Raw genomic sequence first — 12,070 nt, 5'->3', positions numbered from 1 at the left:
AACCAAATTTTTCTTTATTTTTTATCTTTATTGAAATCATAAAAATAATTTATTCTCTAGATTTAAAAGTTTAAAATTAATCTTGCTGAACCCAAACATAATCATAAAAAGATGGCTCTCTAATCATAAAAAGGGTATGTTTTATTTAATGATCAAGTACGTATTGCTGCTCTAGGTATATTTTATGTGGTGAAAGTGGTAAAAAAAAAAAAAAGGATTTTTGATTGAAAAGACTGATGACTCCAGACTTAGACAAAAGCATATCCATGCTCTAAAAGGGCAAAATAGATGCCAAATGTTTGTCTCTAGAAGTTTAAAGCACATAGAGAAAGAAAAATAAAAAGGGTCTGGGATTCAATACAGTATTGATTCATGGACTTGGTCAGTTTCATTGCATAAAATGCAAACAAACTCATAATACTGATTGATTTTTGCGTTTAAATAGCTCTATAAAAACATGGATATCTGTTTTAAGGTTCAGACAGGGATTTTCCAGTTTTTCTTACTCAAGTTCACGTGCATCATTAATTGCACAATGTTTGTCTGAAGACGCCACTTCCTTTCCAAGCACAGACCGATCTGTGAATCAATTTGTTAACACTGAGACAAAAAGTTACTCACCTCATGCGGGCAGCTCTCACACGGCTGGAAATGGCAGAGGCCTCTGGACAGCTGTTCTGGGCCTGAGGAACAACATGCCTCCACTCCCATATCAATGGCATCGTTGATTTTACTCAAAGGGAACGCGCAGAGGGCTGAGCTCCTCTGAGGTTCCCCTTGCTCATTGACTACTGCAAACACCCCATACAAGATGTTCTCCGTTGTGCTGACCCTCAATTCTTCAGCCAAGTCCTTTCCAGCATGCCCTAAATGGGCCGCCTGTAGTCCATTGTACACAACATCCCTGTAGTTGCTTCTCTTTCTGCGCTTTGGTTCATAGCGGCACTCCAGCACCAGTTCTCTGTACATCCAGACCTCTGGAGCTGAAATGGGTAGCCGTCCCAGATGAGTCTGAAAGGCAGAGTTGTTCCTGGAGGGATTTTCCCTCTGCAGGGATAGAAAGTAGACAAACTCTTTGGTGGAGAAGCTGTAAATGTAGTCAATGCTGTAGGAGTTGCGTAGATTGGGCAGCACCGTCAACCCATCTGTGATCTTGAGGAATCCATCTTCGGTCGCAAGTGGCCTCAGGACCGATATTGAGCTCCGTGGATATTCCTGCACCAATTTGTCATTGATTGTAGATGCTACAAAGAATAATGCAATGTTTCTATCCTCAACGATTGTGACTTTGGTGCCAAGAGGGCTGGCCACACAGTCAGGACAATTGGTAGGAAAGTTCTGCTCTCTTTTGTATAAGCATTTGGGTTCAAGTTTTGGAGAATCAACTTCAATAAAGTAACATACACCATGCTGAGTGCTTCCACAAATATAAAGGTAGGGAAGAAAATAAGCAAAGGGATCCAAAACAAGAACCTTGTTGTCTGTGTCCACTAGATCCTCTGGATTAGTTTCTGTGTCACATACCAAACAGGTATCACAGTCAGAACTGCCTATTGGGCCCGTTTTCAACTCCCATTTTTTTCTCATAGAATCATCAACTCCAATAACTGCATTCTGATATCCGAGATACACTTCTGTTAAATCCGAATCCCTTTTTAGCTCAATGTTTTGAATAGGTTTTTCAGTTTCAAAGTAAGGGAGAGAGTATTCTACATTGAAATCCACCTGTTTACGCTCAGTTACGGGACAGATTTTCTGTCCTGAGGTAGTCTGTGCTTGTATCCATATGCAGATTGCCAATAAGGCAGTCACAGTGACCATTTCCACGCCACAGTCCACTTTGATTGAGTGCTACCTGCGAGACATTTTCCAAAAAGAGAACATTCTTGAGAGGCAACTAGGACCCTGTGGGGAAAAAAACAGAGCAGGAATGTTAAGGTTTACCAGACAAGAGGAGTATAACATATTATTTTTTACGTTTGAGTGACTCAAAGAGGGAGGCGGACTGAGTAAATATTTAGCTATTTCAACTTAGAAAAAAGGGGGAGGATCTACAGGCTTTTAATAAGCAAATACTTTATCATTACAAGAGATACATTTGGATAAAATGATGGAGGAAAGTGGGGAGGGTGAGCGGCAAACAAAAAAGTTCTATGGGAAACTTAAATCAAAAGAGGACTTGTTGTAACATGTGGAGCAGCTATGGAAATATTCAGGCATAGCTACAGTTACACAAAACAAATAAGCCAATAACAGTATATCATACTGAAGTTTAATACTGATCTAATATTAGATACAGGCTTAAGTTTGAGTGTTATACGTCTAATCTAAGGAAGAAAACAAAAAACGGTCTTACAACAGAAAAAGTTGTTTTATGTGCCTTGTTTAAGGCATTGTTAAAATCTCCTTAAGAAAAGAAAGTAAATCAAACCTCACCTCAGTCTGAAAAATGAAGCAGTAGCACTGGAAATGTCCAACAAACTCCAAAATGTGTCCCAGGGAGGTGAAAATTATATATGAGAAAAAAAATTCTGTTGTATCGAAGTTCAAATCTGACTGTATTCACCTGCCAGTATCACTGCTTCAGTCTATTCGCAAAAGGGGGGATGATCTCTACAATGTTCAGCAGTCTGAGGAAAAACAGCGCAGGATCTTACCTCAGCTTTCAAAATAAAAGCTTCTCAGGACTTTGGTTAAAGGTAACTGCAAATGGAGATCAATTAATCAATTAAAACAAGTTATCAATTATTCAGTTAAAAAACAAAGTTACCAAAGCATATTATATAAACTGTATTGCATGTATATTCCAAATAATATAACAGAGCAACACAGAGGACAACAAACATACACACATAACTCATATACACTTCTGAAATTACCTTTATCTTTAGGGGAAAAACAAAATGATACAAATAAATAATAATAGATATAAATAAAATAACAATAGATATAATCACATAAAGAATGTGTTTTATTTTCTCTTAAAATCCAAAATAAAATATTAGTTTATCTATTTCTTTAAGTAATATATCTTTGTCAAAAACAACCTCAGTAAATTTTATTTTAGAGTCTTAGAACTGTTTATGGCCAAAAATACTTTATATTTTTTTTTAGACCAAGAAGTGACAGATTAGTGAGACCTGTTGTTTATTTTGTTAAGGCTACAGACAACACCTTCTTTAATCTGGCTGACTTGACAATAAACTCCATATGGACACTGTTCCTTCAAGCCGCGCCCGCAACAAGGAAGTACAAAACTCTTGCGAAATTTACCTCCAGAGAAAAGTATCCCGTTGGTTGCCCTCCTAAAAATCATGGAATATTATTAACTACGTTTGTTGCTCCACACACGCGAAAGGGGGGGGAAGCTACCAGAGCAAAGAAAGTAGTATTTCTGCCAGAAATACATTTCTTTCTCATGAGGGATGGGATTTTTGTAGACAGCTCCAGCCAGGGAGTTATGAGAAGAATGTTTTCTCTCCCCAAATATACACCCACCCGCATTTAACTTACGGATAGAGGGGAGAGAGAAGTGAAACATGGACTGTTTTTCAGCAGAAATCATTAAATGTTCTCTTTTAAACTTAGTTTTATACGACGGATGTTCAATAAGTAATGCCCCTGATCCACTTAAAGTTTGCACAGTTGCTGAAATGTTGCATGTGCAATTATATACATCACTATAGACATGGGTGGTTCAAGACAGGGGCCAACGGGGGCCAGTGTCCCTGCAGTTAATGTCCTGGCTCCTATACCGAAGGCTTAATAGTAAAAGAAATTCTAATGATGATATTTGCTGGAACAAACATGGTTACTGTTTGGATCTATTTCATTCATTTATTATTTATTTTTTTAAATTGTTTTTTACAAAGTGTTTCAGACAGCCCATGTCTCCCGGAAGTTCCGAGAGTCTCTACCTGATATCGATAGTTGTTCACGGATGCCCGCAAGTCGGATAAATTATCCCGGATTTTAGACTATGCAAGGTGGTGTTTTCTTAATACGAGTAAGAGTGAGCAGGCAATACAATAATTCGTGCACCATGTGTGGATCCTGGTTTTCACCTGCTAAATGTGTTTTTCAAAACAAATTAAGAAAAATACTCTATGCTCATGAAGATTCTCAGTCATCCAGGTCATATTCATTCGGTAAAAGTTGAAAAACAATCCACTGCAGTTGGTTTCCAAGGTTTGAAGACGTTTTGCTGGGAAACAAAACGTCTTCAAACTTTGGAAACCAAGTCCAGTGGATTGTTTTTAAAGTTTTATGGAAAAATTACTCTAATTTTTACAGCTGATTTTATTAGTATTCTTGGGTTCTGATTCTGATTTTATAGAAAAAGGTTATTTTAACTTAAATTTGGTCAAAAATATGTAACATTCATAAATTCTGATTTTATATTGACCTAATAAGACTCAACCATTTGAATAAAAATTTCACTTCAATGAAGCTATCTTAATATATTTGAATCCCTTGCCCTGTTTTTTTATTTCATGCTTTTCTGTTCTCCCATGAAAACACACTGGCCCCCTCCTAGCCCCCTGGTACATTTTGGTCTAGAACCACCACTGGCTATAGAAAAAGCAGCAAATTATAGGTCTGACCTAATAGTGATTTGTGATTTACAGCCTGATAATTATAGTGAAGTGATCCGTTTTTTTCTATTGTAAAGGACTTTGCATAACTTATGGTGATGCTGCCCAGTCGTAGGGCCTTGTAAAATGTTTTACAATGTAAAAAGTTGTAAAACATTTTACAAGGCCATATTAACCAGAAGTTACTTTAATTTCATCAAAAGTCTCTATAGTGTGCTTCCTTTGAAATACAAAAAAACGGATCACTGCTCAACAGAGGCGTAGCCAGAAATTTTTTATAAGGGTGGCCAGGCAATACCCAATGTGTACAGAGGGTCGGCCAAAAGTGGATAGGCACCAAAACCTCACGGTCAATCTACACTGTTCCAACAGGAAAATTAACAAGCGAAACATCCATATTTTCTAAGTTAAGACTAACTATACTTTCCCACAGCCTTTGCTAACAAATAGATGCATATATTTTAACATTCGTAATTTCTAGATAAAAGGTGTATTGGATAAGTCTCAGTTTTGAGTTCTGGGCCATAGATCAATCATCATTGCCATTACTTACTTACTTGTATCAATAAACATCCTGCATAAAATTGATATTTACAACTACCAATATCCACATTAAGTTTTTATTAAAGTTGTTATTTATTTATCCTTTCACTTTTGACTCCTAGATGACTTGCCGAGACACATATTTACCCCATAAATCTCAAAATCTAGTTCTGAAAAGAGCATGAATTCTGTACTTATCATCTATGATATTAGTATATTGATGTCTATAATTAACCCCAAAAATTAAAATGTTTTGAATATTCAACTTAAGAGTATTACTGCTGCCACCATCTGTATTAGAGGGGAAAATGGTATTGGTGGCCACAGTGGGGGCCAATGATTGGCTAAGGGTGGCCATGGCCACCCCTGGCCACCCATCTGCTCCGCCCCTGCTGCTCGACACTCAAAAGGCTCCGTTTCAGACTTGACTCAGTTCAAACGCCTGTAAATCTCAAACAACAAATAGTTCAGAGCTGTAATTTGACACTTGATCTATAGAGATATGAATAATTGCACATGCAAAATTTAGATCAGATCGACCAACTGGAAGTCGGTCAGGGACATTACTTATTGAACGCCCCTCTTGAAGCATCCATGAGCTTTTTAATGATTGCTTATTTTTTCTTCCCTAATTCTGCAACTACGTATAGGATAGGTAATTCAAGAGGAAATACCGATTGCAAAAGTTGACAAGGTCTTATCTGATTTGACAACCAAAAGTTAATGATCTGCTATTGAATCCAAAGTTCAGAAAACCTGAGTTTTAACCCCTCTGGGGAAAAAATAAAATAAAAAAAAAAAAACAAGCAAACATCTGAACCAGTTTTCACAAAAAAAAAAAAAACCTTCAAAACATTCCACCATGAAGTGCATAGACTGATACCGCCTGAATGAGAATAAGGAGAAAACAGCATTATGTATACTCTGTGCTGCATCAAGGAGAAATATGTGCAGTATTGCATCACAAACTGTTATCTACAATTTGTGAGAAGAACCATCTCCAGAGAGGTCAAATTAAAAATAAACCTCCCAGAAAAGCTGTTAGTATGGTTCCAAACAAAACTGCTTTTCCCTGTCTTTTAGAAAATAAACAAATAAATAAATAGCATTTGGAGCTCAATTATTTTAAGGTATTTCTATAAGGAAATGTTGAAAGTTTAACATTCTGAAAAAGTTTTTACTCAAAAGAATCCATATTTTTTTTAGAGATTTAGCTACTTTAATATGAGATATTATTTTAATACTTTTTACAATATATATATATTTTGCAAATAAATTTGTTAATGGGGATTATTTAACATAAAATTTATTTCTGCAAAAATTCTGGTAGTTAATGGCATGGCTTGTGATAAGCAAATTGATCTACAGGTGCTGGTCATAAAATTAGAATATCATGAAAAAGTAGATTGATTTCAGTAATTCCATTTAAAAAGTGAAACTTGTATATTATATTCATACATTACATACCAACTCATATATTTCAGATGTTTATTTTGTTTAATTTTGATGATTACAAATGACAACAAATGAAAATCTCAAATTCATCATATCAGAAAATTAGAATATTACTGAAGACCAATAAAAACAAAGGATTTATAGAAATGTTGGCCAACTGAAAAGTATGAACATGAAAAGTATGAGCATGTACAGCACTCAGTATTTAGTTGGGCCTCCTTTGGCCTGTATTACTGCAGCAATGCGGCGTGGCATGGAGTCGATAAGTCTGTGGCACTGCTCAGGTGTTATGATAGCCCAGGTTGCTCTAATAGTGGCTTTTAGCTCTTCTGAATTGTTGGGTCTGGTGTATTGCATCTTCTTCTTCACAATACCCCATAGATTTTCTATGGGGTTAAGGTCAGGAGAGTTTGCTGGCCAATTAAGAACAGGGATACCATGGTCCTTCAACCAGGTACTGGTAGCTTTGGCACTGTGTGCAGGTGCCAAGTCCTGTTGGAAAATGAAATCTGCATCTCCAAAAAGTTGGTCAGCTGCAGGAAGCATGAAGTGCTCTAAAACTTCCTGGTATGTGGCTGCGTTGACCCTGGACCTCAGAAAACACAATGGACCAACACCAGCAGATGACATGGCACCCCAAACCATCACTGACTGTGGAAACTTTACACTGGACTTCAAGCAACGTGGATGAAGTGCCTCTCTTCTTTTCCTCCAGACTCTGGGACCTTGATTTCCAAAGGAAATGCAAAATTTACTTTCATCAGAGAACATGACTTTGGACCACTCACCAGCAGTCCAGTCCTGTTTCTCTTTAGCCCAGGCAAGACGCTTCTGACGCTGTCTGTGGTTCAAGAGTGGCTTGACACAAGGAATGCGACAGCAGAAACCCATGTCTTTCATACGTCTGTGTGTGGTGGTTCTTGAAGCACTCACTCCAGCTGCAGTCCACTCTTTGTGAATCTCCCCCACATTTTTGAATGGGTTTTGTTTCACAATCCTCTCCAGGGTGCGGTTATCTCTCTTGCTTGTACACTTTTTTCGACCACATCTTTTCCTTCCCTTCGCCTCTCTATTAATGTGCTTGGACACTGAGCTCTGTGAACAGCCAGCCTCTTTAGCGATGACCTTTTGTGTCTTGCCCTCCTTGTGCAAGGTGTCGATGGTCGTCTTTTGGACAACTGTCAAGTCAGCAGTCTTCCCCATGATTGTGTAGCCTATAGAACTAGACTGAAAGACCATTTAAAGGCTTTTGCAGGTGGTTTGAGTTAATTAGCTGATTAGAGTGTGGCACCAGGGGCCATCAATTTTGAACCTTTTCACAATATTCTAATTTTCTGATATGATGAATTTGAGATTTTCATTTGTTGTCATTTGTAATCATCAAAATTAAAGAAAATAAACATCTGAAATATATGAGTTTGTATGTAATGTATGAATATAATATACAAGTTTCACTTTTTAAATGGAATTACTGAAATCAATCAACTTTTTCATGATATTCTAATTTTATGACCAGCACCTGTATGTTCTCTGACAGAAACTTGGCTGCAACAAGAGGATTATCTGAGCATGAATGAGGCAATTTCCTCGATTTATTTAAATTTCACATACCCAGAAATTCTAGGAGAGTAGGGGGAACAGCATCAATCTTTCAATCTGACTTACTGATTACTCTAAAGCCAGATAATAATTACAACCCTTCTAAACTTTTAAAGCTTAGTTTCCCTCATCCAAATTCCAAAGCAACAAACCTCTTCTAACAATATTTTCTCACAATCCTGTCCTCTCTGACCACTTTATAATAACCTTATCTCCTCTGTATCACTGAAAAATACATCAGAGGCCAACCATTTAATTTATCTATTTATGATTTTGTTGATGGGGCTACCAGTTTCCTGCATACTGCCCTGGACAATGGGGTAAATAGTATCTATCTATCTATCTATCTATCTATCTATCTATCTATCTATCTATCTATCTATCTGTCTGTCTGTCTGTCTGTCTGTCTGTCTGTCTGTCTGTCTGTCTGTCTGTCTGTCTGTCTGTCTGTCTGTCTGTCTATCTATCTACAGTATGTATGTTATATATCATGCTACCACAACCACGCTGCATTCTGATAAACTACCAAAAGCATGCATTAGTTCTTCTGTTATTATCTATCTACTGAATTTGTCGAAACGATTTCGAAACCCAGTTTATAACCACAGAATGATTTATAGTTTATGACTCATCGAGTCTAGTTAGGTTAAGTTTCTGTGTTTAAGGTACTGTCTAACTTTTCTTAAAATGTTTGCTTATTTGAACTGGATGAATAAAACACATAAACCCCCATTTAAATGGAATAGAGCTTTTGTGAACATCTATTTTTTTTTCTAAATTAAATTTTTTCAAATATCTAAATAGATAATTGTAATAGAATTCAGAAACTACGGAAGAAAACTTACTCTGAAACTTAGAAGACATTTGTTGAAGGCTTGTTAATCTTAAAGTTAGCGTAGTTGGACTTTGAACTTATTTGGTATTTGGAAACAGGACAGATTATTCTGGTTTAAGTGGAGCACACAGACAACTACAGAAGAGGATTAGGACCACTTAAAAAACAACAAAAAAGTTAACTGATTTTTAAATTTTATTTCAGTATAATATGAGAAAAAAAATTACATTAAAGTCAGAATTCAGATTTTTTTTCTCAGAATTCTGACTTCTTTTCTGATTAAGTCAGACGTGTCATGATGGGTTCACTAAAAGCGACCCAAGAATGCAGAACACCACTGACGGACACAAGGATGAAAGTTTAACAAGTTTATTTAAGCACAAGCACACAGATTGTACTGGTTCGGGGCCTGGATACTGGTTCACCGGAGTCTGCGTGAGAGACAGTTCAGTTAGAGATGCCCACAGAGGTTTGATTTCCTGAAGTTCACTGATTGTACCTTGAGGGTTCTTGAGGTTAGCTTTGGGAGGGTCTCTGTTGGATCTGGAGATAGTTCTTCAGCAGAGTCCGTTTGCTGCTTCAGCGTCTTATGTCTACAATGAACAGACCTTGGCTTGGGATTCCCAGCTCTAGTCCAGAGCTGCTTGGAGGTTCTCTGAGAATTCTTCAGGTTTGGCTCTGAGGGTCGGCTCGGCAGGTTAGCTCTTCCTGAGCTTTCACTGAGGAGACACAGGTTTCCTAGAAGACAGAGACAATGGTTAGAATCCAAGCTGGATTCAAAAGTCATAGAGTTTACACTGAGGATCTAGGCTTAAGCGCTGACCAACTGGAACAACACTGTGGCGTTGAGGCAAGGTCTGAAGACAGCTTAAGTAGTGGATCCTCTGATGATCTTGATGAGCTGCAGCTGAGCAGGAGGCTCCCTCAGAGGATCCACGGCGGACTCTGCTGGAGAAAGGTGGAATTTCTCCAGCTCCCAACAGTACCCCCCGCCTCAACGACCGCCCCTTGGCGGTCCGGAAGAGGTTGATGGGCAGGAATGCTCGTACTCCTCGATAAGGGCAGGATCGAGGATGTACGAGCCCGGAACCCACTGGCGATCCTCCGGTCCGTAGCCCTCCCAGTCGACGAGGTACTGCCATCCGCGACCTCGTCGACGGGAGTCCACAATGCGACGGACAGTGAAGGCCGGATGACCATCGACCTCCAGGGCGGGTGGTGGGGAGTCGGACGGTGGGCACAGAGGGCTCGAAGAGACAGGCTTGATTTGAGACACGTGGAAAGTAGGGTGGATTTGGAGGGACTGAGGTAATTGGAGACGGACGGCAGAGGGGTTGATGACTCGAGTTATCTTGTAGGGCCCGATGAACCTAGGAGAGAGACATCCCCTTGAGGGGGATGTCTCGAGTGGACAGCCATACCTCCTGGCCCTCAGTGTACTCGGGGGCGGGACGTCTCCTGGCGTCGGCGAAGCGTTTTATGGACTCTGATGACTGGTTGAGGGTGGCGATGGTTTCCCTCCAGATCCTTTGGCAACGGCGGATGTGTTGGTTTACAGACTGGACCGAAATCTCTCTCTCGTCTGCGGGGAAAAGAGGTGGTTGATAGCCGAGACTAACCTGAAACGGGGAATGTCCGGTGGATGCAGATCTGAGGGAGTTATGTGCGTATTCTATCCAAGGAAGAAATTGGCTCCAGTCCATGGGATTGTTCGAAGTGAGGCAGCGAAGGGTAGATTCCAACTGCTGGTTCATTCGCTCAGTCTGACCATTAGATTGGGGGTGGTAACCAGAGGTGAGAGAGGGTTTGCAGCCGAGAGCAGAACAGAAAGCCTTCCAGACCTGGGAAATGAACTGCGGACCCCTGTCCGAGAGGATCTCTTGGGGAATGCCGTGTAGACGGAAAACATGCTTGATGAGAAGCTGGGCTGTCTGGAAGGCCGTGGGAAGTTTTCTAAGGGGAATGAGATGGCAGGATTTCGAGTAACGGTCAACAATGGTAAATATGGTGGACATACCTCGAGAGACGGGGAGACCGGTGACAAAATCAATGGCGATATGAGACCAAGGGCGCGAGGGAACAGGAAGCGGCTGAAGCAGGCCAGAAGGTGGTTGGTGTGAGGCTTTGTTACGGGCGCATGTGGGGCAAGCCAACACATACTCCTTGACGTCCCTATGGAGAGTGGGCCACCAGAAGCGTCTAGAGATGAGGGCTACAGTTCTGCTGACTCCTGGATGAGCAGAGAACTTGGCGGCATGCATCCAATGGATGAGACGGGACCTGACGGAAGATGGGACATAGGTTCGGTTAGTGGGACCGTTACCTGGATCGGGTTCAGTGGCCAGGGCTGAGTTGATGAGGTCAGTTATTTCCCAGTTGACCACCCCCACTGTGCAGGAAGCCGGAAGAACAGGTTCAGGTGTCTCGGGATGATCGACGGAGTAGAGACGAGAGAGAGAATCGGGTTTGACATTCTTGGATCCGGGTCTGTAGGAGATGATGAGATTGAACCGAGAGAAGAAAATTGACCACCTGGATTGGCGGGGATTGGCTTGCTTGGTTGACTGGATGTAAGCCAGGTTCTTGTGGTCAGTCCAGACTAGAACTGGATGCTCAGCTCCTTCCAGCCAATGTCTCCATTCTTCCAACGCCAGTTTAATGGCCAGAAGCTCTCGGTCACCCACATCATAATTTTGCTCTGCGGAAGAAAGTCTACGGGAGAAGAATGCACAAGGGTGGATCTTTTGATCGGAGTCTAGTCTCTGGGATAGGACTGCTCCAACTCCAGAATCTGAAGCATCCACCTCGAGAATAAACTGCTTCGCAGGATCAGGTTGTATAAGCACTGGTGCTCTGGAAAACAAAGATTTTAGTTTGTCAAACGCAGCCTGAGCTTCAGGAGTCCACTGAAAGATGCGTTTGACAGAGGTCAAAGAAGTTAATGGAAGGGCGGTCTGGCTGTAATTCCTGATGAACCGACGATAAAAGTTTGCAAAACCAAGAAATCTTTGTAGCTGTTTGCGGTTTTCTGGAACTGGCCAGT

The 12,070-nt window shown here is 40.3% G+C and overlaps 1 protein-coding gene across 1 annotated transcript in view; it reads right to left on the bottom strand.

Annotated features, from left to right (window-relative positions):
* The window catches only part of LOC119775096 (macrophage-stimulating protein receptor-like), a 38,166-nt gene extending 35,566 nt beyond the window's left edge, over positions 1 to 2,600 (bottom strand). Inside the window, exons 1-2 of the mRNA XM_038272981.1 lie at positions 2,437 to 2,600; positions 622 to 1,905 (exon numbers count right to left, since the gene is read on the bottom strand). Coding sequence (XP_038128909.1) covers positions 622 to 1,821 — 1,200 coding nt within the window. The 5' untranslated portion in view covers positions 1,822 to 1,905; positions 2,437 to 2,600. The remainder of the gene's footprint in view (positions 1 to 621; positions 1,906 to 2,436) is intronic.
* Between the last annotated feature and the right edge of the window lie 9,470 nt (positions 2,601 to 12,070).

Source organism: Cyprinodon tularosa, unplaced genomic scaffold (assembly GCF_016077235.1).
Source record: "Cyprinodon tularosa strain WSP-4 unplaced genomic scaffold, ASM1607723v1 ctg85, whole genome shotgun sequence".
Taxonomy (NCBI): Eukaryota; Metazoa; Chordata; class Actinopteri; order Cyprinodontiformes; family Cyprinodontidae; genus Cyprinodon; species Cyprinodon tularosa.
Note: the sequence above shows the minus strand (reverse complement) of the source record. Positions and strands in the feature narration are given on the sequence as shown.